The sequence below is a fragment of the Tachysurus fulvidraco genome, chromosome 13 (genome assembly GCF_022655615.1).
Source record: "Tachysurus fulvidraco isolate hzauxx_2018 chromosome 13, HZAU_PFXX_2.0, whole genome shotgun sequence".
NCBI classification, from domain to species: domain Eukaryota; kingdom Metazoa; phylum Chordata; class Actinopteri; order Siluriformes; family Bagridae; genus Tachysurus; species Tachysurus fulvidraco.
The window spans coordinates 12,998,296-13,021,234 of record NC_062530.1 but is presented as its reverse complement, the minus strand read 5'-3'; the positions used below and the strand labels follow the sequence as shown (position 1 = coordinate 13,021,234).

Sequence of the window (22,939 nt, the reverse complement as noted above, 5' to 3'; positions counted from 1 at the left end):
CAAAATTAAAAATTTGCACAACATGGACATGTGACATATCAAAACACTCTGCACAATGAGGGGAACCGACCCACGTGTATTATGATCACGTCACGTGATGTCACGTGATGTCACATGTAGTCCCGCCCCAATAACAAGCAAAAATAAAAATTTGCACAACATGGACATGTGACATATCAAAACACTCGGCACATTGAGGGGAACTGCCGCACGGGTATTCTGGTCACGTCACTTGATGTCACGTGTAGCCCCGCCCCCAAAACAAGCGAATTTAAAAATTTGCACAACATGGACGTGTGACGTATCAAAACACTCAGCACATTGAGGGGAACTACCCCACGGGTATTCTGGTCACATCACGTGACGTCACGTGTAGCCACGCCCCCAAAACAAGCGAAATCAAAAATTTGCACAACATGGACATGTGACATATCAAAACACTCAGCACAATGAGGGGAACTGCCCCACGGGTATTCTGGTCATGTCACGTGACGTCACGTGATGTCACATGTAGCCCCGCCCCAAAAACAAGCAAAATCTAAAATTTGCACAACATGGACATGTGACATATCAAAACACTCAGCATATTGAGGGGAACTGCCCAACGGGCATTCTGTTCACGTCACGTTACATCACATGAAAATTAAAAATTTGCACAACATGGACATGTGACATATCAAAACACTCAGCACAATGAGGGGAACTGGCCCACGGGTATTCTGGTCACGTCACGTGACATCACGTGAAAATTAAAAATTTGCACAACATGGACCTGTGACAAATCAAAACACTCAGCACAATGAGGGGAACTACCTCACGGGTATTCGGATCACGTCACATGCTCATGTCCGCTTACCTCCAAAAGTATTGGCACCCTAGCGGTCCAGTAGCTTTCACAATCTTTCTGTCCACTCACCTCTAAAACGCACCGGCCTTTGCGAATACTTGCACCATCAAAGCCAACATCAAAGTTTGTCACGACGAACTTTACAAATCTAGTTATTATTATTCTTTGCCAAAAATTTATTTAAAAAAAATGCGCTCTAGGGCTTTCGAGCCACATGCACCAAATTCGGATATGTCGTAGACCCTGGTCTGCAGTTTGTTGCTATCACTTTTCTAAGCGATTGGAATTCCGGCATTCCCGGTACAGAAGCTCAAAGTGGCCTTTTTTCCCCTCAGACTTCCATTATAAACCTTTGAGGTCTATAACTCGGCAGGTTTTCGAGCGATTTACACCGAACTCAGAGAGGTTCTTTAGAACCTTACTCCGGACAAAGTTTTTCTTTCAGAGTTCCGACGAAATTTTCGGTTTTTCGGTAGTCGACGATCGAACATCCCATAGACTTGATAGGGGAATTCTGGAAAGCCCTCTAAGCTCTCACACACACAATACATCCAACATTAAGAATTGCATGTACTGTTCTATGCAGTGTAATAATAAGTAGAATCCCATAATGACTGCAGTATTGACATGAAATGTCAAACCCTCAGTAGCCTATTTTTGCCAAAAGTATTGGCACCCCACTGGGTATTCTGGTGACGTCACTCGACACCACGTGATGTCACATGTAGCCCCGCCCAAAAAACATGCAAAATTAAAAATGGACATGTGACATATCAAAACACTCAGCACAATGAGGGGAACTGCCCCACGGGTATTCTGGACACGTCACGTAATGTGACATCACTTGAAAATTAAAAATTTTCACAATATGGACGTGACATATCAAAACACTCAGCACAATGAGGGGAACTGCCCCACAGGTATTATGGTCACGTCACGTGATCAAGTCAAGTCAAGTTTTTCTTTATTTTCAACTCTTTCACATGTACAATATATACACAAAAAAGAATCGAAAATGTATTTCTCTCAGTCCCAAGGTGCAAAATATTAGCAACGAAATTTAAATAAAGTGCAAAGCATATGTGGAGAATAAACAGACCAATGCTGCACAAAGTGACTGGTGCATGTTTCCTTATGTTAGTGGGAGGGGGAGTGGAAGGACCTTGGGGATGTGGGATCTGAAGGGGAGTGTTGGCTTCATAGATCTGTGGAGCCTGTGGCAGAAAAGAGAAGTGGAGGCAAATTTGAGAGTGAGTTCAGCTTCCTGATAGCCTGATGAATGAAGCTGTCCTTCAATCTTTTGGTCCTGGCCCGGAGACTCCGCAGTCTCCTCCTGATGGCAGCAGACTGAAGAAGCTGTGTAATGGGTTGGTGGGATCACCTGCAATGCAGAGGGCTTTTCGGGTGAGACGGGTCGCGTAAATGTCCTGGAGGGAGGGGAGAGAGACACCAATAATCCTCTCAGCTGCTCTCACTATGCGCTGTAGTGTCTTCCGGCAGGATGCGTTGCAAGCACCGTACCACACAGTGATGCAGCTCGATAGTATGTTCTCAATGGTGCCTCTGTAGAAGGTGTGCATGATGGGTGGCGTGGCGCTGGCTCTTCTCAGTTTGCGGAGGAAGTAGAGACAGTGCTGTGATTTCTTGGCCAGTGCTGCTGCGTTTCCAGTCCAGGAGAGGTCCTCTGTGATGACCACACCCAAGAACTCTCTCCACAGTGGCACCGTTGATGGTCAGAGGAGCATGCTGAGTGTGCGTTCTCCTGAAGTAAACAACAATCTCCTTCGTCTTCTCCACGTTCAGAGAGAGATTGTTGTTAGTACACCACCTGGCCAGGTGTCTCACCTTGTTCCTGTAGTTTGTCTCATCTTTGTTGCTAATGAGACCCACTACAGTCGTGTCATCCGCAAACTTGATAAAGAGGTTGGAGTTGTGTGATGGTGTGCAGTCATGGGTCAGCAGGGTGAAGAGAAGGGGGCTCAGCACACATCCTTGGGGGGCCCCAGTGTTCAGTGTGATGGTGCTGGATGTGTTGCTGTCGACCCGTACTGCCTGAGGTATTCCAGTCAGAAAGTCCAATAACCAGTTGCACAGTGAAGTGCTGAGCCCAAGCTGAAGCAGTTTATTACTGAGCTGTTGGGGGATGATAGTGTTGAATGCTGAACTAAAGTCTATGAACAGCATTCTAACGTATGAGTCCTTTTTGTCCACATGAGTGAGTGCTGAATGCATGACAGTTGAGATGGCATCATCAGTTGAGCGGTTTGGCCGATATGCAAACTGGAAGGGGTCCAGAGAGGGGGGGTAGGGCAGACTTGATATGGTGCATGACTAGCCGTTCAAAGCACTTCATAGAAGTAAGTGCAACAGGACGGTAATCATTGAAGCATGATGGAGACGGCTTTTTCGGGACTGGAATGATGGTGGCAGCTTTAAAGCATGTGGGGACAACAGCTTGACTGAGTGAGATGTTAAAAATGTCTGTGAAGACATGAGTGAGTTCCACTGCACAGTCTCTCAGTACACGTCCAGGGATGTTGTCAGGACCCGGAGCTTTGCGTACATTGATCCTGCTGAAGGATCTCCTCACGCTATCCGGGGTCAGCATCATTACCTGGTCAACGGGAGGAGATGTCACGTGTTGTCACGTGACGTCACGTGAAAATTTAAAATTTGCACAACATGGACATGTGACATATCAACCACTCAGCACAATGAGGGGAACTGCCCCACGGGTATTCTGGTCACGTCACGTGATGTCACATGTAGCCCCACCCCAAAAACAAGCGAAGTTTAAAATTTGCACAACATGAACATGTGACATATCAAAACCATCAGCACAATGAGGGGAACTGCCCCACGGGTATTCTGGTCATGTCACGTGACGGCACATGACGTCACGTGAAAATTAAAAAATTGCACAACATGGACGTGATATCAAAACACTCAGCACAATGAGGGGAACTGCCCCACGGGTATTCTGTTCACGTCACGTGACGTTACGTGAAAATTACAAATTTGCACAACATGGACATGTGACATATCAAAACACTCAGCACAATGAGGGGAACTACCCCACGGGTATTATGGTCACGTCACGTGACGTCACGTGACGCCACGTGAAAATTTTAAATTTGCACAACATGGACATGTGACATATAAAAACACTCAGCACAATGAGGGGAACTACCTCACGGCTATTCGGATCACGTCACATGCTCATGTCCGCTCACCTCCAAAAGTATTGGCACCCTGGCGGTCCAGTAGCTTTCACAATCTTTCTGTCCACTCGCCTCCAAAATGCACCGGCCTTTTTGCGAATTCTTGCACCGTCAAAGCCAACATCAAAGTTTGTTGCGACGAACTTTACAAATCTAGTTAATGGTTCTTGCAAAGCATCATTATTTTTATTCTGCATTATTATTATTATTATTATTATTATTATTATTATTATTATTATTATTATTATTATTCCGGACACTTTTTCGGTGCGTAACTTGTCAACTTTTGTACTAGACCCATGAATGAGGTGTCAAATCGACCGGCTCATTGAGGAGAGGAATCTACTACCCATGTTAAAACTATAGGAACTACATTCTGATGAAGTAAGTAAAATGATCAAAATCTGCTACCCATGATAAAACTATAGGAACCACATTCTGTTGAAGTAAGTAATGTTATCAGAATCTGCTACCCATGAAAAAAACTATAGGAACTACATTCTGATGAAGTAATAACAACCTATCAGAATCTGCTACCCATGTTAAAACTATAGGGACTACATTTTGATGAAGTAACGTTATCAAAATCCGCTACCCATGTTAAAACTATAGGAACTACATTCTGCTGAAATACGTATCATGACGCGGGGCAGGAAGTGGACCCAGATGCAGGATAGCAAAACAAAAGAGGGTTTAATAACAAAGGAACATGAAACACGACATGGACTAAAGACAGGACAAAGACAACGGTAGATTCCATGCTGCCATCGGCAACGTGGCACACTTAAATACAAAGGACAATGATAACACAATGAGGAGCAGGTGTGGTGACAGGGAGGAGCAGACGAAGGCGGGGCAGACACGTGACGAGAAACGTAAACAAAACAACTGCACGTGGCCAAAGTCCAGGCTGAGTCATAACAGTACGTAACATGATCAGAATATGCTGCCTATGCTAAAACTATAGGAACTACATTTTGATGAAGTATGTAAAATTATCAAAATCTGCTACCCATGTTAAAACTATAGGAACTACATTCTTATGAAGTAAGTAAAGTTATCAGTATCTGCTACCCATGATAAAACTATAGGAACTACATTATGTTGAAGTAACATTATCAGAATCTGATACCCATGTTAAAACTATAGAAACTACATTCATCAGATCATTTTGATCATTTTGCTTACTTCATCAGAATGTAGTTCCTATAGCAACTACATTCTGATGAAGTAAGTAAAATGATCAAAATCTGCTACTGTACCCATGTTAAAACTATAGGAACTACATTCTGATGATGTAAGTAAAATGATCAAAATCCGCTACCCATGAAAAAACTATAGGAACTACATTCTGATGAAGTAAGTAAAGTTATCAGAATCTGCTACCCATGTTAAAACTATAGGAACAACATTCTTATGAATTAATAACAACCTAACAGAATCTGCTACCCATGAAAAAAACTGTAGGAACTACATTCGGATGAAGTAATAACAACCTATCAGAATATGCTACCCATGTTAAAACTATAGGAACTACATTTTGATGAAGTAAATAACGTTATCAGAATCTGCTTCCCATGTTAAAACTATAGGAACTACATTCTGATGAAGTAAGTAAAGTTAAAAGAGTCTGCTACCCATGTTTTTTTTGTCGCTCAAAATATGCGTCATAACTGCCGACTTGCGAAATCCGACACACAGAAGTAGGCGCAGTTTTGGTTTGCTGCAGCCGGCAAGTAAATGTTTTATGTCATGCAGGGCGTTCAAGTGTCACGCATTGAGAGTGACAGTCACGCATTTGGGTCTTTTCTCACGCTCTCCCGCCGCACATCATATTCTCACGCAGAAAAACTTTTGACTATCATATATTTAATAAGCCGCAGCACCCAAAATGTATCAGTCCGCACTGCTGTCTCTTCTGTGGAACCGGGCAGGAATCAAGCGCGTCTCAGTTCTTAGTCGAGCCTGACACTTATCAGCCAATCAAAAAAGAGGCTACACAATAGCCAATCAGAAAATAGCACTATCTGGGAAAGATTTAACGCAACATCCAATTAAAAAAAAGTCTTCAAAACTTGAGAGCCCTGGTCATGAATACGAAGGACTCAATTATATATTAAACATTTTATTTGAAAGTAACCTTCAACCCAGCGTCTTTTTCTTAAGGTTAGTTCAAACTGTTCAAAATATTTTTGTTTGCCTGCAGAAATAAAATTGCGTTTACTCGGTAGCAGTTCATTGATTTCATAAATGCAACACACAACAGTTTTTTCTATACTTTCCATAAAGGTAAAAAACGATATATGCAGTTATCTTCATTTTAGATGTCAAAAGGGTTTTGTGGCTCCCTGTGGTATTTTTTCTGTGGGAAACGGGTCCAAATGGCTGAGTGTTTAAGGTTGCCAACCACTGTACTAGAATAAACGGAAACGATATATATTTTTTAATAATTGCGCCACACAAAACGAATACAAAACAATTGAATTGTATTTATGAGAATAAAGGCTTAACGTTTATTAACAATGGGGTACATGCAGAGAGCATGAGTAAATAAAGTCGTGATCACGGCAAAACAAGAAAGAGAAAATATAATAATGCATGACCTCTTAGGACTTCCGTAGTGATTTATACACACTTAACTATATAAATTGAGTATAAACATAAAGTTCATATTTCTTGGGCGGAAAAGTGTATTGTGTCTGATCCAACCAATAAGCTGAAGCCACTGAATGATGTAACTAATGACGTGGCTTACTTCCGTGTTATTCAGATATCATCACGGTTTCCGCTTTGGTCTGGTGTAAATTAAGAATACGGAGACGTGTGTTAGACTTGTTTGTTAGCCAAAATCATATTGGGAGAAAATGCCCTTAATTATAATATGTGGCTTTCCTTGCAGCGGCAAAAGTCGTCGAGCTCAGGAATTAAGAGATTACTTCATCAAAAACACAGATAAGCAAGTTTGCATAATTGGAGATGAAATACATGGTATTGATAAGAACGTGGTGTATGCAGGTGAGTTTCAGATAAATGCCCTCAGCTTAGATAGCTACTTAACTGAATATTTAACACAGATATTCGAATCATTATGGTTATAACACTTAGTTGTGTTACAAGTGCCAAAACGGCAACCGAAAAAAAACATGTGGACAAAAGTGTTACTTGATGGGTATTGAATGATTGGCTGTCTATTTTTAACTCTATGTATCAACCAAATGTATATATTATGTGTATAATTTGCTCCAATGTTTTCAAAGTAAAAAAAACGTCATTTATATTTTCCTTATTTCATCAGCATTTGGTATAAGTATTTCCGGATACTGCACCTGTTTACACAAATCGGACAGTGATTTCTCCGATATCTTACGTGTATATTGTGTTAAATGTGGTAAACTGTACTATTTATAAGTCTCATATTTATTATTTCGCGATTACTAGGAGAAGTACACTTGTTTTATAGACCATTTCAACGCAGTGGGTTTACGGAAGTGACGTCTTTAATCCTTAAACGTTTCCGGATAGTTGTTGCTCATATACCATAGATATTATATAAGATATCTATACATAGATGTCGCCTTGGGGTCCTAAAAATGCGTCAAAACCGCCGCCATCTTTGTACAGTGTACTTTAAATGCATGGACGATGCCGGACTTCTGTGCTGCGTTTGGATGTTCAAACGAAAGAAATTTAAAAACCATTACATTTCACAAGTTAGAATGTGTTTTATGATATTGAGTGTTAGGAAATTATATTTGTTACGTTGGTTTGTTTCAGTCCTTGGTTAATGACCACAGCTAATCCATGCTAGTTTACCCATTTGTTTTTGACAGTTAGGAAAACCAACAATGTTTGTAGTGAATAATAAGTGAATAAAAGAGCATTCTGCTTGTGTTAAGTCCAGGACAATCTAATAAAATATGTTTGGAAATCTTACAAAACATACATATAGTTGGGTCTTCACTTTTAAGCAAAAAAAAGCATGGGTCAATTTTTAATTTTAATGTAACGAAGCTCTTAATAAGGACATTAAAAATTGACCCATGCTTTTTTTGCTTAAAGGTGAAGACCCTTAACACAAGCAGAATGCTCTTTTATCAAGTTATTAACTTAAGGACATATTTATTGACATTATGCCTGAAAAGGGTTTGGATTTTTTTTATCTTATGTTAATTTAAAAATAATCAGGATCTGAATCTGTTTGTAGATTCCCAAGTGATAAACAGAGACATCAGTCATGAACAAGTTGCAGGGACACTAAACACTTTTTTTTTAAAAAAATGGTTAACTCAGCTGGCAGTCCTGGAAGGATGTCACCAGTTAGCTTGGCAGTGTAACACACAAGTTCATCCTCAAAGTCAAACTTTGTTTTTTTATTACATGCTTATTGAATGTGGCAAAAATATTGCAGGAAAGGAATAAATAAAAGATTGAACAGTCTTTGGCACCTCAACTATCTTTCACATTATGTTCCTCTCAAATTTGTGATTTGCTTCCGCCTGCAAATTGCTTTGTGTATCATATTTAATAAACCATTACAATTTAAATGTTTAAACTAGATTTGTAAAGTTCGTCGCGACAAACTTTGATGTTGGCTTTGATGAGGAAAGTATTCGCAAAGGCCGGTGCTTTTTGGAGGCAAGTGGACATAAGGGTTAGTGTTTCTTTTGGAGGCAAGTTGACAGAAAGCTAGGGTGCCAATACTTTTGGAGGCGAGCAGACAGGAGCATGTGATGTGATCCGAATACCCGTGAGGCAGTTCCTTGCATTGGCCTATGATTATGTTTTGATGTTTTCAATATGTTTTGATATGTCACATGTCCATGTTGTGTTAATTTTTGATGTCACAAGGGTAAAAAAAAACGTGTCCATGTCCACATGTCCATGTTGTAAAAAGTTTTTTGATTTTGCTTAGTTTGGGATGGGGCTGCGGTACAACTGAAAGGCCAGTCGGTACACCAATTTAAAACTTTGTTCAGAGTATCACCCTAAAGGAGCTGGCCGAGTTTGGTGTAGATAGTTCGAAAGCTTGCCGAGTTATAAACCTCCAAAGTTTATAATGGGAGTCTATGGGGAAAAAAGGCCACTTTAAGCCCTGGTACCTAAAGTACCGGTACTCGGATCGCTTAGAAAAGTAAAACTTCAGACCAGGGTCTACAACATATCCGAATTTGGTTCATGTGGCTCGAAAGCCCTAGGAGGAGTTACTATTTATACATTTTTGTCTAAGCTTAAATAGGAAAACAGAATGTTGGCTTCTACAAAGCCAACATAATTAACATGTATGAGGGTTTCCCACAGAAAATTTGTTAGTTAGTTGTTCGGTGGGGCAGGGCGGCGCTTCTTTGTGAGAGAGACCACAGACTCTGTACTACATTTAACAATTATTTATTTGACACTAAATATAAAATTTAAATAACATATAATAATAAATAAGAGTGCAAAACAACATTAAAAATTTTGAGGACACGTGTTTTATCAACTGGCTAGTTATCCTCTAGACGTTGACGGACCACATCTTTCTTTCATTTCGGCTGTGTGAAGCGTGTCTAGTTAAGGCGGTAGGGCTTTCGAGCTTAGGCAGCTGCCCTAACTGAAAAGCGCTGCGGGAAACTCTGGTGTGATCCTCTCATCATGTGTGAAAAACATAAAACATGGAGGTTGAAATTGCTTGTTTTAAAGTACTTTTCAGTGTAAGATATTGTACTCCATGCTCGTGTCAGCTGCTCTCAAACTCTGATACTCTTTAACTCTTAGAGGTCCGATGCCTTTTTATGACCATATAGATGTTTTTACATGACATGAACATTGTTCTTATTTCAGTTACCTATAGCATATTAACCAGTTATATGAACACCCTAGATTTTCATGATTTTCGCCTACATGACATACCCAACTACAAAGTGGTACAGCTCCCACATACTTTGACACTCAGGGGTAAGAAGACAATCTCTAGTTTCTGATACAAGTGTCAGGGTGATTCTAAGCCTTACTGACACAGAGTTACAGAGGCTAGAATGGAGGGTTTTTTTTCCATCATAGTGACAAACTGATTAAACACACTGCTGCAAAACATGTCAGGAGCTAAACAACAACTTCCTTGGACTCTTGGGGATTTATGTAAAATATTTGTTTTGGAAAATATTACCCCAGTGAAGAAAGGGAAGAGTTTAAAGGTAAGTAAACAAACTGAACTAGCGCCACCTAGTTCAGGTGACTATCAACTTGATTACATTTTTATGACTGCTATAAATGATATTATGCTTTGTGTGTGGGATTAATTAATAAAATCCTGAGAGTCTAAGCTTTCAAACAATATATAACATAACCGTGTATTTAGGGGATTTAATGCTTAAAAGTTACAATGAATTTGATGCAGCCTTATTTCCTAGTGGTGGTGTGCCTCAATACTCTCATTACACTATATTAAACCCATGTTCTGCTACAATAATATATAAGCAACATGCATGTAGTGTTGCTTGAAAGTTTGTGAAATTCCTATATTTCTAAATATAGATAAATATATATAAATATGACCCAAAACATCATCAGATTTTCTAGATCAGAAGTCCTAAAAGTGAACAAGTAAAAACAAATAAATTGTATCATATTCATTAGTACAAAAGAACCTTCAACACTGGGATTTTGGTGGGTGTCCTCACATGAACTGCTTGCTTCAGGTCATTTCACAATTTTATTTTGGATTAAGGTCAGGACATTCCAAAACATTATCTTTTTCCTCTTTAATCATTCTTTGGTAGACAGACTTGGCTGATTGTGGTCATTGTCTTGGTGTGTGACCTGTTTCTTCTTAACATTCAGTTCATGGACAGATGTAGAATTCACTGGCATAATTTTGAGTTTATTGTACCATCAACACAAAAAAAAAAAATGTTGGTCTAACTTAATATAATTGACACATTTTCACCCATTTGAATAGTGTTATCTCAACATAATCTATTCAAATTGAAACCAATAGCAAGATGTATCTTGACCCAAAGAGAGAATTTTCGTTTTAATTATTTCCTGGAATTTTACTCTAAACCAAACCACTTATGTGGTCGCCCCCTATTTTCGCCTACATGACCTACCCACATAAAAAGTGGTACAGCTCCCACATACTTTGACACACAGAGGTGAGCCTTGTCTCATTGGAATGAAGAGATGTGATTCTAGGCCTTACTGACACAAAGTTACAGAGGCTAGAATGGAGGATTTTGATTTCCGTCTGAGTTGTTTACCTGATAAACTGAGTAAATACATTGCTGTATTTAATGATGGGAGGTAAACTAACTGTCATAGCCACATGTCTTGGTTTTCACCAAAAAACATTTCAAGTCAAAAGACTCTAAAATGAATTTTATATGGATATTTTTCTACGGACTTGTCCGTCCATTCCTTGTTTACTTTTTTACTGTATAACTTTGTATTAAAAGACTGCATGCTCAGTTTAAAAGGCCTAAAACAAAGAGAACCCCTCTGCCAAGAAGCCTGCTGTGAAAAAAGGCCTGTAACGACACCCTGAGGCGTGAGAGTGACAAAAGTTCGAGAATTGCGCAATAAAACTATTGCGCAGCCTGTACTGTGCAGCCCGCCCTTCATAGACGTGTCATGTTACATACCGTTGGAATCGTCTCCTTATTGGCTAAAGAGCTGTAAAGGTCTCGGATCATGAAATCGCTACTATCGCTATTGTCAGTCAAAGGGAGGGTGTCCCACCTAGGATGGAGAGACATCATTGGCTTCTCAGCCATCTATCTCTGCACTACAGGCGCCGATTGGCTCATATGAGGGCTTGTTTTATTCGTTAGGCCCTGGACTACAAATCTGATGCCTCAGTGTAGTTTTATAAGCCTTCTAGGAGAAGTGTAAGCCGAAACAAAGGACGGAAGTGAACTGCTGTTTACAGTTTTCGGTCAGAAACGTAATGTTTGTGAGGCGAGCAAAGCGTTTTGGATTAAAAGGCTTACATAATCCAGTTCCTTGGACTCTTGGGGTTTTTTTTGCAAGCATTTGCTTTGGAAAATATTACCCCAGTGAAGAAAGGAAAGCGTTTAAAGGTAAGTAAACAACTGGACTAGCGCCGCCTAGTTCAGGTGACTATCAACATGGATTAAATTAGTATGATGGCTATAAATCATATTATGCTTTTTGTGTGGGCTTAATAAAATACTGAGAGTCTAAGCTTTCAAACAGTATATATATACTATATATATTTAACCGTGTATTTAGAGGAGTTAATGCTTAAAAGCTACAACGAAGTTGATGCAGCCTCATCCCCTAGCGGTGGTGGCTCGTTCCCGACACGGTGACCACATAATCTTATACACTTTAGACAGACATAAACAATAATAATTGGCATAACATTTCTGTTTAAGTTAACTGAAGTTTATTTAGTTTAAAGCAACTTTTAATTACTGATTTCAACTAAAATATATTACTCTCAATTAAGTTATACTCTCAAAATAAATGTCTCAGGTCTTGCTTTATTCCAAATTCAAGACCATTCTTCTGGTGAAAAGCAAACAAACAAAAAAAAATATTCAAAAATATCCAAAATCATTTTTTGAAATCATTCAAAAAATATCCAAATAATAATTATTATTATTAACAATACTCACATATGCAATGGAATACAATGTCAGTACTGAATTGACAAATCAATTTCAAGTTAAAGGGGGGAAAAAACACTAGTTTGCACAACACTTTGCAATACAAGAGGCCTATTTTTTTTTTTGCTTGAAAACACCATGCTCAATTGTTGATAAATATGCAATTTCAAATGAGTATATATCAAAAACTAAAAGGTGTATTTGAATAATTCTAACACCAAATGAAAGTACCATGTGATATTGCTGCAGAAGTGTATATAAATATATATCAGTTCAAAGTAAGTATAAATAAATAAAATAAAAAAACCTTCCACCTGTCAAATTTAGACATTGTTTCTCATTGAATTCATTCAAATGAAGCCTAAAAACCTAAAAAAAATCTATTTTATAAACATCTGACCATTTAACTGTTTTTAGATTGATTGATTCATCTATTGTGTATTAGATTTATAATTTATATAATAAGAGGTTTTTGTAGAGGAATGTGTAGGCACATTCTCCAGTGTACCATGTTGGCACACCTGTGCTATCTGAGGTTTCTCAAGGTGTATTTGAATAATTCTTGTACCAAAATAAAGGTAACATTTGAGTACATTGTGTAACATTACAGAAGTGTTGTTAAAATATTCAGGTCAGAGCAAGAGAAGATGGAACACGACAAAAAAGCTTCTGTCTGACAATTTTATAATTTTGAAGAGCATATCTCTTTAATTCATGCAGTGAAAGCCTAAAAACTCAAGATATCTATTTTATAACCTTTCACCATTAACTGTTTCAAGTTTGATTTATCTATTGTGTATCAGAGGTATTATATAGAGGTTTTTGTAGTGGAATGTTTAGGTGCACTCTCCAGTGTTCCATGTGTTCTAGTGTTTGATTTATACATCTATATATTCATTCCACCCACATATTACTATTTAGGGTTTGTTTTGCAATCTCTTCACCACTAAATACATTAGTTACAGTTACCTGCATCATGCCACAGCTAAACATGCTTCCAGGTTTAAGTAATCTCTGAGAGCATGCCAGTACTTCTGCGAATAAAACCAGCGATAACTTTGCCCCAAATACACAAAGCTAATCCATAATAAACCCTTGTTTACATAACTTTCAGCTACTATAAGGTATTCCTTGTGGCTATTCAGATGAGCTGTCAAAAACAAAATCACACTGTATTTTTATTGCTAAATCTAGCTTTTCTTTTTTTTCCCAAATAGCATTTGCTCCAGATTCCCTTGATCGATTTGGATGCTTCACCCGCCTATGGAAAGGTTTCAGTCGATAGAATCGGATAGCAAGCCCCAGATTTGTGTCATTTGAAGCAAAGAAAAGTTAGTGTGTCAGGGGTGATGGGTAATCACATTCTTTGTATTGTAAGTCTCTCCCAGACACACAAGAGTATTGACAAACAATAGTGTTTTTTAGCAACAAGGACATAGGATTACAAGAAATGAGCAGAGTTTTGTATAGAAATATGATTTATACACAAAACATTTATTCACAAAACACCAAAGGAAAGAGCAAATTTATTGTTATGGCTGTATGAAAGTCTATTTTTTTCTTTTCCTCTAGTTCTGTGAGATTTGGTTACAGAGTAGGGGTGACCAGGTTGTAACACTTTTTGCAATTTTTAGCAATACATCAAAAAACATTTTTACTGGAATAACCAATTTGTTATATTATACACTTCAATCTGTCAACTGCTGAAACAATGTATTTAAGTGGTTTTATGAAATATGTACAGGTTGCAAAACTGATTTTAATACTCTTGTTGACAGTTGTAATATGTCTAAAATTTACATAATGAATCAATCATATACTCAAAATAGAAAATATTATTGTGACTATTCATTTCATGTTTTTAAGTAATGATTACCTTTTTTTCACACAAATGACAAAAAAGAAAATGAAACTGTCAAATTATAATGCAAGAAAATTATTTATTGGGTAGAACACCTCAAAAAAGTTTAAACAAAAACTCAAGCATTCTCAAAAACAAAGAGAGAGAGGGTGGGGGGCGCAGTAGGCCTCGTCTGAGTCACAGTTGTGGCAAGTGTAAAAATCCCTTCCGTCTGTGCAGTCCTTGTGTGCCCAGGCTTTACAGGACCAGCACTGGAGCCAGACCTCCCTTGACCTGGAGAAGCTTTCCAAGCACACAATGCAGAATTCACTTTCATCATCAGAAGAGTCCTGAGTTTTCTGTTTCTTCGGTTTGGATTTTTTTTTTGTTGTTGCTGAAATTCATTTTTCTTTATCCTGCTTTTCTCAGCCTCCAGTTGTTTTTTCACGGGAGTATCTGTAAGAACAGTGGTTTCCCTTCTTTTCCTGCCCTTTGTCATCCGCTTTCTTGGGCCAACGTTTGGGTGTGGACGGATGGACACGGGCTATACAATTAAATTAAAATTAATAATTTTAATTTAATTGTATTTAAACATGCCTTTTTAACTCACTACAACGATAAATCAACGAGAACCCTCGTTTCTTTGCAATTAGATGGTTCAATCTCGGGTAACTGAAGACAATGATACCCGAAGTGTGTTGCTTATGTCCAGTTTATTCCGTGATTTTGTTTTGGTTGCCGTCACTGCAGAAAACCCCGCTTCACACAGATAGCATGTCGGAAATTGCAATAGGGATTTAAAAGCTGTGGTGGCAATCTCAGGGTATTCCGCCATGACTTTAATCCAGAACACCGGCAGAGTTTCTAACTTTCTAACGACGTCTGTTTCGTGCTCATTTTTGCTAATTTGTGGGTTAAATTTGCGCAAACACAATATACACGTACACCAAGCACAAACATGACAAAGTACCGGTGAACAGAGAGAAGAGCGATACACACCTTCTCTCCACCAAAGCTGCAACACCACTGCCGCTTGCAGCCACTCGGTTCCATACGTCACCTAAACCCGGCCTGATAGCATGATACATGCGCGGTATTGGTGCGGCTTTAGGTGACGTCTCTCAGCTCCCGGTTAACCTCTCGTCCATGGAAAGTCGCACAAACCCGAGAGAAATACACCACAGTAAATAAAATGGAAATAATTTAATGTTTCTTGGGTGGCCCGGTACCATTTGGTCCACGGACCGGTACCGGTCCGTGGCCCGGGGGTTGGGGACCACTCCTCTAAGTGGCATGGAGGATGCCACCGTTGCCATATTGGTTGATGGAGTTGTAGAGGAAGATGAAACCTATTAAAATATTCCTATTAAAAGGCCAAATTCCAGTACTTGCAAACCCTGTGTGAATGTTTGCCGGTGATGCAGCATGGGGAAGGGCACGATTTACAATGCCTGGCAGATCATAAATAGACATTGTGCCTTCTGGATGAGCTTTCATCTAGCCGTCACAGCAGTTGTATACCAGCGAACAGTGTGGGGGGAATGAGAGGAGGATGATGCCATGGCTCTTTGCAAAAATCAGTCCCCTCCACAGAAAGGTGGGAGGTATGGTTGTCCAGAATTAGCAGCACTTTTGACTCCAGTGAGGACTTGTTGTGAGTCTGGAAGTGCATGAGGAAGACCAAAAAGTCCTCCCCTTGCATCCACCCACAACCATTGGCTGTACCGATACAGCCAGGAGGGCCATTGCTGGTAAAGGAAAGATGGATTTTTTCCGGGGGAAGATGAACATTGGTGGGATGGAATTCCCCAAGGCATTCACTACACAGGCAAATGTAATTTGTGTCCCCCATTCTGCAGAGGTGACTGCACCCACTTGCTTGACTCCCTTTCAAGCCATGATTTTTTCAGGATTTTGCACTGTGGTGATTCCTGTATAGAAAAATATTCTGTAATTTAGTGCTTTTATTCTGTAATGCTTTTATTTTGTAAGGCTGAGAACCTCTGGAAGGTGTTTTTGAGGGAGATATAGATAATGTGTACCACACCTGTAAAATCTGTGTTTGTCCAGGACAGAAAACAAGTTGTCAAAAAACTTATTGACGTTTGTCTCATTGAAACTTGTAGCCCGTGAGAGGCTTGAAGCCTGAGGGCTTCTTATGGAGAGAGTGGGGTGCCTCTTCAAAAATGTTCATCCCGTTCTCTGCACAGGTTTCAGGGTACCTGCAATTGTAGGTCTTTGCCAAATCATAGGCAAACTTCCACACCTAAATTATATAAATTGTTAATTAGTTTAATACACAACTAATGTAGGCCTACATAGCATAGCCTACTCTAGCTTAATACATATCCAGCCTACCTCCTTTGGGCTCAATCTATAATACAAATCAGCTGCCTGCATCAGGTAGTCTCTTAAGAGGAGCTCCTGCTCTAGTGTGAAAACCCTTTTTGGAGTTCAGTTTCCAACTCTGGAAAGTGTCTTTGATCCCTGGCTCCTCTTCTTGTGGAATCGGCGCAGGGTCACATGGCAAATGCCATATGATTTGGCCACTCCCCTGACTGACTTTCCCTGTCTGATTTCAGCGGAAGCCCTTTCCAGCACAGGAAATGGCACTCCCCTCTCTTCCTCTTTCTGATATTTGGCATGCTGTCTATCACACTGACTATCTTTATATAAAAAAGAAAATTACCTTAAAATGTGATTTGATGACATTTTAATTTGCAATGCACATTTTACTTTTAATTTACACATTAAAGGGAAACTATGCAGTTTTTTTTTTTAGCTTGATTAGTTTTTAAAATATAAATGAGACTTGGTTGGTGATACTGGGACAGTTGTAACAGGGCGTATCACCAACCATGTTTTCATCTCATTTGAGCTAGCTTGACTGCTAGTTTGACACAGCCATTTGTTAGCCATTTATATTTTTAGCTTACAAAATAGTGATTCTAATAATACTTGCTTGAATTCATAGACATTTTATCCTATAACAGTATCCAAAAAGTACATCAGAAAGAAAAGTATTTTTTTTTACCTCAAAAACAATCTTTTGTAGATAACTCCGTCAGGAAGATTCAGATGTGGCTCCCTTTATGGCAAAAATGGAGGGAAACTAACTGAGCATGTGCACGGTGAGTGTCAACACTCTAGGTTGTTTCTGATTGGAGGAATTCAAGATGTTACAACCGTCCCCTGTTACAACTGTCCCTGGTCTCTCCTACTTATCCTTAAGCCGTTGGAACCTGTAGAATCTCAGCTCAACCAATCTTGTGTTTGTATCATGTAATGGTTGATTTCATGGTCAGTTTTCTTGCATACACAATGTTTACGTGTTTTTTCTGTCTGTTCGTTTTGCTGCTTGGTGTTCGAATTGTGTTTGTTTAGGTGGAAATGGTGTTTGTAGTCATATTGCAGGGTTTCTTCTAGGGCTGCATAATTGGGAAAAAAAATTTATATTGCTATAGGTCAATATTATGTGTTTGCAATATAATAAATTTTACCACAAGTTTCCTTGATTGGTTATCAAGGAAAATACACACACCAATTCGTGAAATTGTTGAAATGTGTAAACTAGAAAATGTTTTTAAAAGAAATAATTTTATTATATGAAATAACATTTGCATGTAAACTTATTTTGTCAAAATAGTAATTAAACAATAAGTAAAAACAGACAAAAAAAATACGATATTTTAAACATTTTGTCCAAACAGGGACATTTATGCAGGATGTAACATATGTTCTGTATAAACTCTTTTGAAAAGAAAACTGGATAGAAAATTGTGATCAATATCAAAGTACTAAATATTATTTATTTATTTATTTTTTTATTAATTACCAAGTCAAGAACTTTGTCAACATATCACATAAGAGGTGCCAAAAAAACAAGCATATCCACTCATGTCTGGTTTCAGACAAGCGCGGTGATTCAATACCATATTGCTACTAGTGCTAAAAGCTCTCTTTGATGCCGAGCTTGTTCCTTGTATGCCCAGATATCTCTGTTCTAATTTGTATAGCCTAGGGAAGTTAACTTTGTGGAATTTTCACCATCTCAGTTGGATGTTCTCCATGGTCTACACATGGCATGTAAATGTAAGTGTTATGCTCAGCAACCACTGCTTCTTTTATCTGTGCCATAGGATCACATTTGGTTGACAATGAAGCTATCTGTGCTGTTGTGCATGCGGTTTCCTTGAAGAAACTAGCCAGAGTTTTCTTCTTGGATTTAGAAGCAGGTGGAACATATTTAGGCTATCATTCTCCATCACTGCAGTGCTTTGGGCTACAATCTGCTGCTGGTGAATTTTCTGAAACTGAAAATGCACATTACAGAAATTTGTTGCATGGAATTTTTACTAGTTAATTACACTCACTATCAACTCCAAGATGACTCCTTCCTTTAAGGCCTGGCTCACTTCTGTAGAGATGTATTGTGTTCAGAACCTTGGGTCTAGAAAAGTGGTCAAGTTTAGCAAGTCCCACATGCCTTCAAATCACTGAAATCAAACATTCTTAGATACCTCAACAATAAATATGGTCAGGTCAGTGTCTGTTTCGTTTTCAGCCAGCATTGAGGTTTTCAGAAGATGCAGAGCAGGCTTCATGCAAGATATACTCACATAATGTTCACCTGATAAGGCATACATGAAGTAATGGTGTCAGCTTAGTACATTGTTTACAGGGTTCAAGACCTCCATGAACTGCCATGAAGGGAGTAGGTGTCGCACTTTGCGGTCTGTAGAGAGACCCTTGGCCAACGTACTTTGTTGCTGAGTGGAACCCCATGTTGTTGATCAGTCTGTCACCATGGTGTGCTCTGAAAGTTTGGGCTCTTGTCGTGCTTCCCTCAAGGCCACTCATTCATTCCAACTATGGAAGAAATTTGATGTTTGTAGGCAGTGGCTTTTCAGTTCAAACTCCTAGTCGACAAAGTGCACAGTCAAGCGCCGACCGACCAGTGTAAATATTGTATGTGAATACTGAATGTTCAAACAATATTTCGTGCAGCAACATTTGAATGAACACAGTTTCTTAGCAGCAGTTCCTTGGGATAATATACAGAATTGTGCAAAAAAAACAGCAAATGACTGAAATATTGTATAGTATGTGCAAAATGGCCGAGAGATTGTACAATATATGTGCAAAAACGGCTGAAATGTTGGACAGTTTGTGCAAAATAGCAGAAATGTGTGCAAAACAGCATGTAAACAGTGTTTTGCAGGGCTCTCCAGTCTTGAAGACAGGCAAGAGTGACATTTCCAAACACCAACCCCCCATTAAAAAAAAAAGTTTCACCTGGATCACTGACCATATTTTATCAAATACAAAGTATTTGTTCAATTTCCATTTATTCGTGTGTGTATGCGAGAGAGAGAGAGAGAGATTGACTGGTGTTGTTTATTATAAGTGTTTGTGGCCTTTTTGGACTTCATCATTTGTAATGTTGCTCCCATTTAAAACAGTTCAACTCAAAACCAGCCATTTTTAGGGTCATGATTGAGGACAATGTCCCGTCCAGAGACAAGCTGTTTCGTGTTGAGGTTTTGTTCAAACCGACCATCGAAAATAATAAAAAAAAATTTTTTATCTCTAATGAATTTTTTTTTTTTATTGGTGGTTGTGTTAAATCTTACCCATATACAATAGTGCTATTTTCTGATTGGCTATTGTGTAGTCTCTTTTTTTGATTGGCTGATAAGTGGCAGGCTCAACTAAGAACTCCATGGGTGAGGCACTTGATTCCTGCCCGGTTCCATAGAGACAGCGGTGTGGACAGATACATTTTGGGAACTGCGGCAAATTAAATACTGTATATGATAAATAGTCAAAAAGTTTTTCTGCATGATAAATACAATGTGTGGTGGTCGAGCGTGACATGAGCCCAAAATCCGTGACTGTCACGCTCAATGTGTGACACTTGACAGCCCTGGTTTTGTAAACATAAATAAAACTGAGGTAGACAGAGATACGTCTGTAATATAAAAAACAAACCTGATAGAGTACAGTAACATTGTTTGAAATATAAAACCTGCAGAATTATGAAAAAGTAGCTGACTTTTCCTCTTTTATTTACAATTTCCTCGCTTGCTGCGGTTCATTTTCTGCTTATCGTCGCCGGTTACTGAAGACTCCAGCAGACTAGCACGAGACAACGATATGGTGCAACCAAACGTGATACTGTTACATGATTGGCTGTTGGTGTGTCACTCCCTTGTCACTCCTGCCTTTGTTAATGCAACCAAACTTGCTTCGCAACCTGTTTTCTTCCAACGAATAAAAAATATCTACCGTTTTATCGAACACATTTTTTTATTGATATCGATCACGTGTGTATCGCGATACATATTGTTATCATTTTATCGCCCAGCCCTAATGCGAAGACATCTGTAGTTATGTTTTGTTTTGTTCAGGTAGCAGCTTAAAGCCAAAATAACACCATATAACAGGTTTTTTTGGCTACCAGTTCAGTGTCTATCTCCTCCACATCTTCTCTCTGGTATCTGTGCTTTACAACAGATACAGTCAAGTGTCCCCACATGTGACACATGCTCAGACTGTCTTTTTTTTTTTTGTTAGGAGCATATAAAATCTGCAAACTGTTTTCAGAAAGTATGTGTTGTCAAGTCCACAAATGCATTTATTTATTTAACTCTGTAACCATAGGCTTCTCCAGAAACACTTCCTGTCTTCTGTAAGAAAATGTTCTCTCTATCTTTACTTTGAATATTTTGTCATTGTTTCTCTTTCTGACCACTGTCAAAAACTCAACTTATTCCTTCTCCAAACTGTCAGATGTTTCTCCCTTGGGATGTTGTGGGCAGTAATTAATGTGCGTGCAAAGCACATTCTTATTCTCTTGCATACTTATTATTATTATTATTATTATTATTATTATTATTATGATTTTAATGTGCTTGCTGAAGCACATTCTTATTCTCTTGCATACTTATTATTATTATTATTATTATTATTATTATTCTTCCGGACACTTTTTCGGCGCGTAACTTGTCCCGCAGCTTTTGTCCTAGGGCAGCAGACACCAGTGAATCTGTGTAAAGGTCTTTATTAAAGCTTGTTGCTATATTTCACAGTGAGCTTCAGTTTAATTTCATATATATATATATATATATATATATATATATATATATATATATATATATATATATATATATATATATATATATATTGTGGGATCGCCCCCTATTTTCATGATTTTCGTTTGACGGCTCAGTGTAGTTTTTTAAGCCTCCTAGGACAAGTGAGGGACCGAAACAAAGGACGGAAGTGCTGTGTGTTTTGGTCAAAAACGCATTTTGGATTAAAGCGTTTTGGATTAAAAGGCTTACATATTCCAGTTGCTTAGACTCTTGGGGATTTTTTACAAGCATTTGTTTTGGAAAATATTACCCCAGTGAAGAAAGGTAAGCGCCGCCAATTTCCGGTGACTATCAACTTGGATTAAATTAGTATGATGGCTATAAATAATATTATGCTTTGTGTGTGGGCTTAATAAAATCCAGAGAGTCTAAGCTTTCATACAATATAACATTTAACCGTGTATTTAATGTTTAAAACAAGTTGGTGGCATGCCTTGGACAGCACGGCAGTCACATATGTTGTTGTTTCTCGGCGGTCACATATGTTGTTGTTACTGCCATTTGTATAACGTTTTGTTGTTTTCAACTATCAGTGTAGTTTTTATAATTTTTTATTTCACTTTAAACTAATGTTCTTTTAAGAACAGCAACGGCTCTTTTAAGAGCCACCCATTAATTAAAATTAAGCGCATTTTTTCTTTGTCTCCTCACATTACATAATTATTTTTTAAACATATGACACGTATATCACAAAGAATGATAAGAATGACTTTAATAGAATAAAGCTTGGGTATTGTTAGACGCGCCATTCTTCACATAATGAATTAATACATAAAACCGCAAAGGCTTTCCCGTGTTCCTGGATGGCTTAGTGGATAGCGAATCCGTTTAGCATGCAGACATTACTTAACATGAACTAATAATGAACTGCACTTCTACAGCATTTATTCATTTTGTTCATGTTAATTTTAACATTTACTAATACATTATTAACACCGTGTTAACATTACTTAATATACTGTGAACTAACATGAACAAAGAATAAACTTTATTTTAACAAAGATTACTAAATGTTAGTTAATACATTGCATTTGAACTAATGATCCTTATTGTAACGTGATTATATTTTTTCCCAGTAAAATCACTGATTGATGCTTTAGTTCAAGATCTTCATGGCGCTTGTTTCAGGAAAAGATAAATGGATTTTCAGGTGTGCTCTTTTGTTGCAGGTGAGAAACTAGTCTGCAAATATAACCATAGTAACTGTGCAGCCATACCCTAGCAACCATGTAGTGCACCTTACGAACCATATTGCAATATAAAGA

The 22,939-nt window shown here is 38.4% G+C and overlaps 1 protein-coding gene across 3 annotated transcripts in view; it reads left to right on the top strand.

The window, feature by feature from the left end:
* The first annotated feature begins 6,828 nt into the window (after positions 1 to 6,828).
* kti12 (KTI12 chromatin associated homolog) overlaps positions 6,829 to 22,939 on the top strand; it is a 28,229-nt gene continuing 12,118 nt past the window's right edge. The window contains exons 1-2 of one of the 3 annotated variants that reach the window (XM_027161519.2): positions 6,958 to 7,083; positions 17,573 to 17,648. In XM_027161519.2, coding sequence (XP_027017320.1) covers positions 7,045 to 7,083; positions 17,573 to 17,648 — 115 coding nt within the window. In that variant the 5' untranslated portion in view covers positions 6,958 to 7,044. Of the gene's footprint in view, positions 7,084 to 17,572; positions 17,649 to 22,939 lie in introns of all 3 variants that reach the window. The other 2 variants (XM_027161521.2, XM_027161518.2) reach the window with 2 other exon arrangements.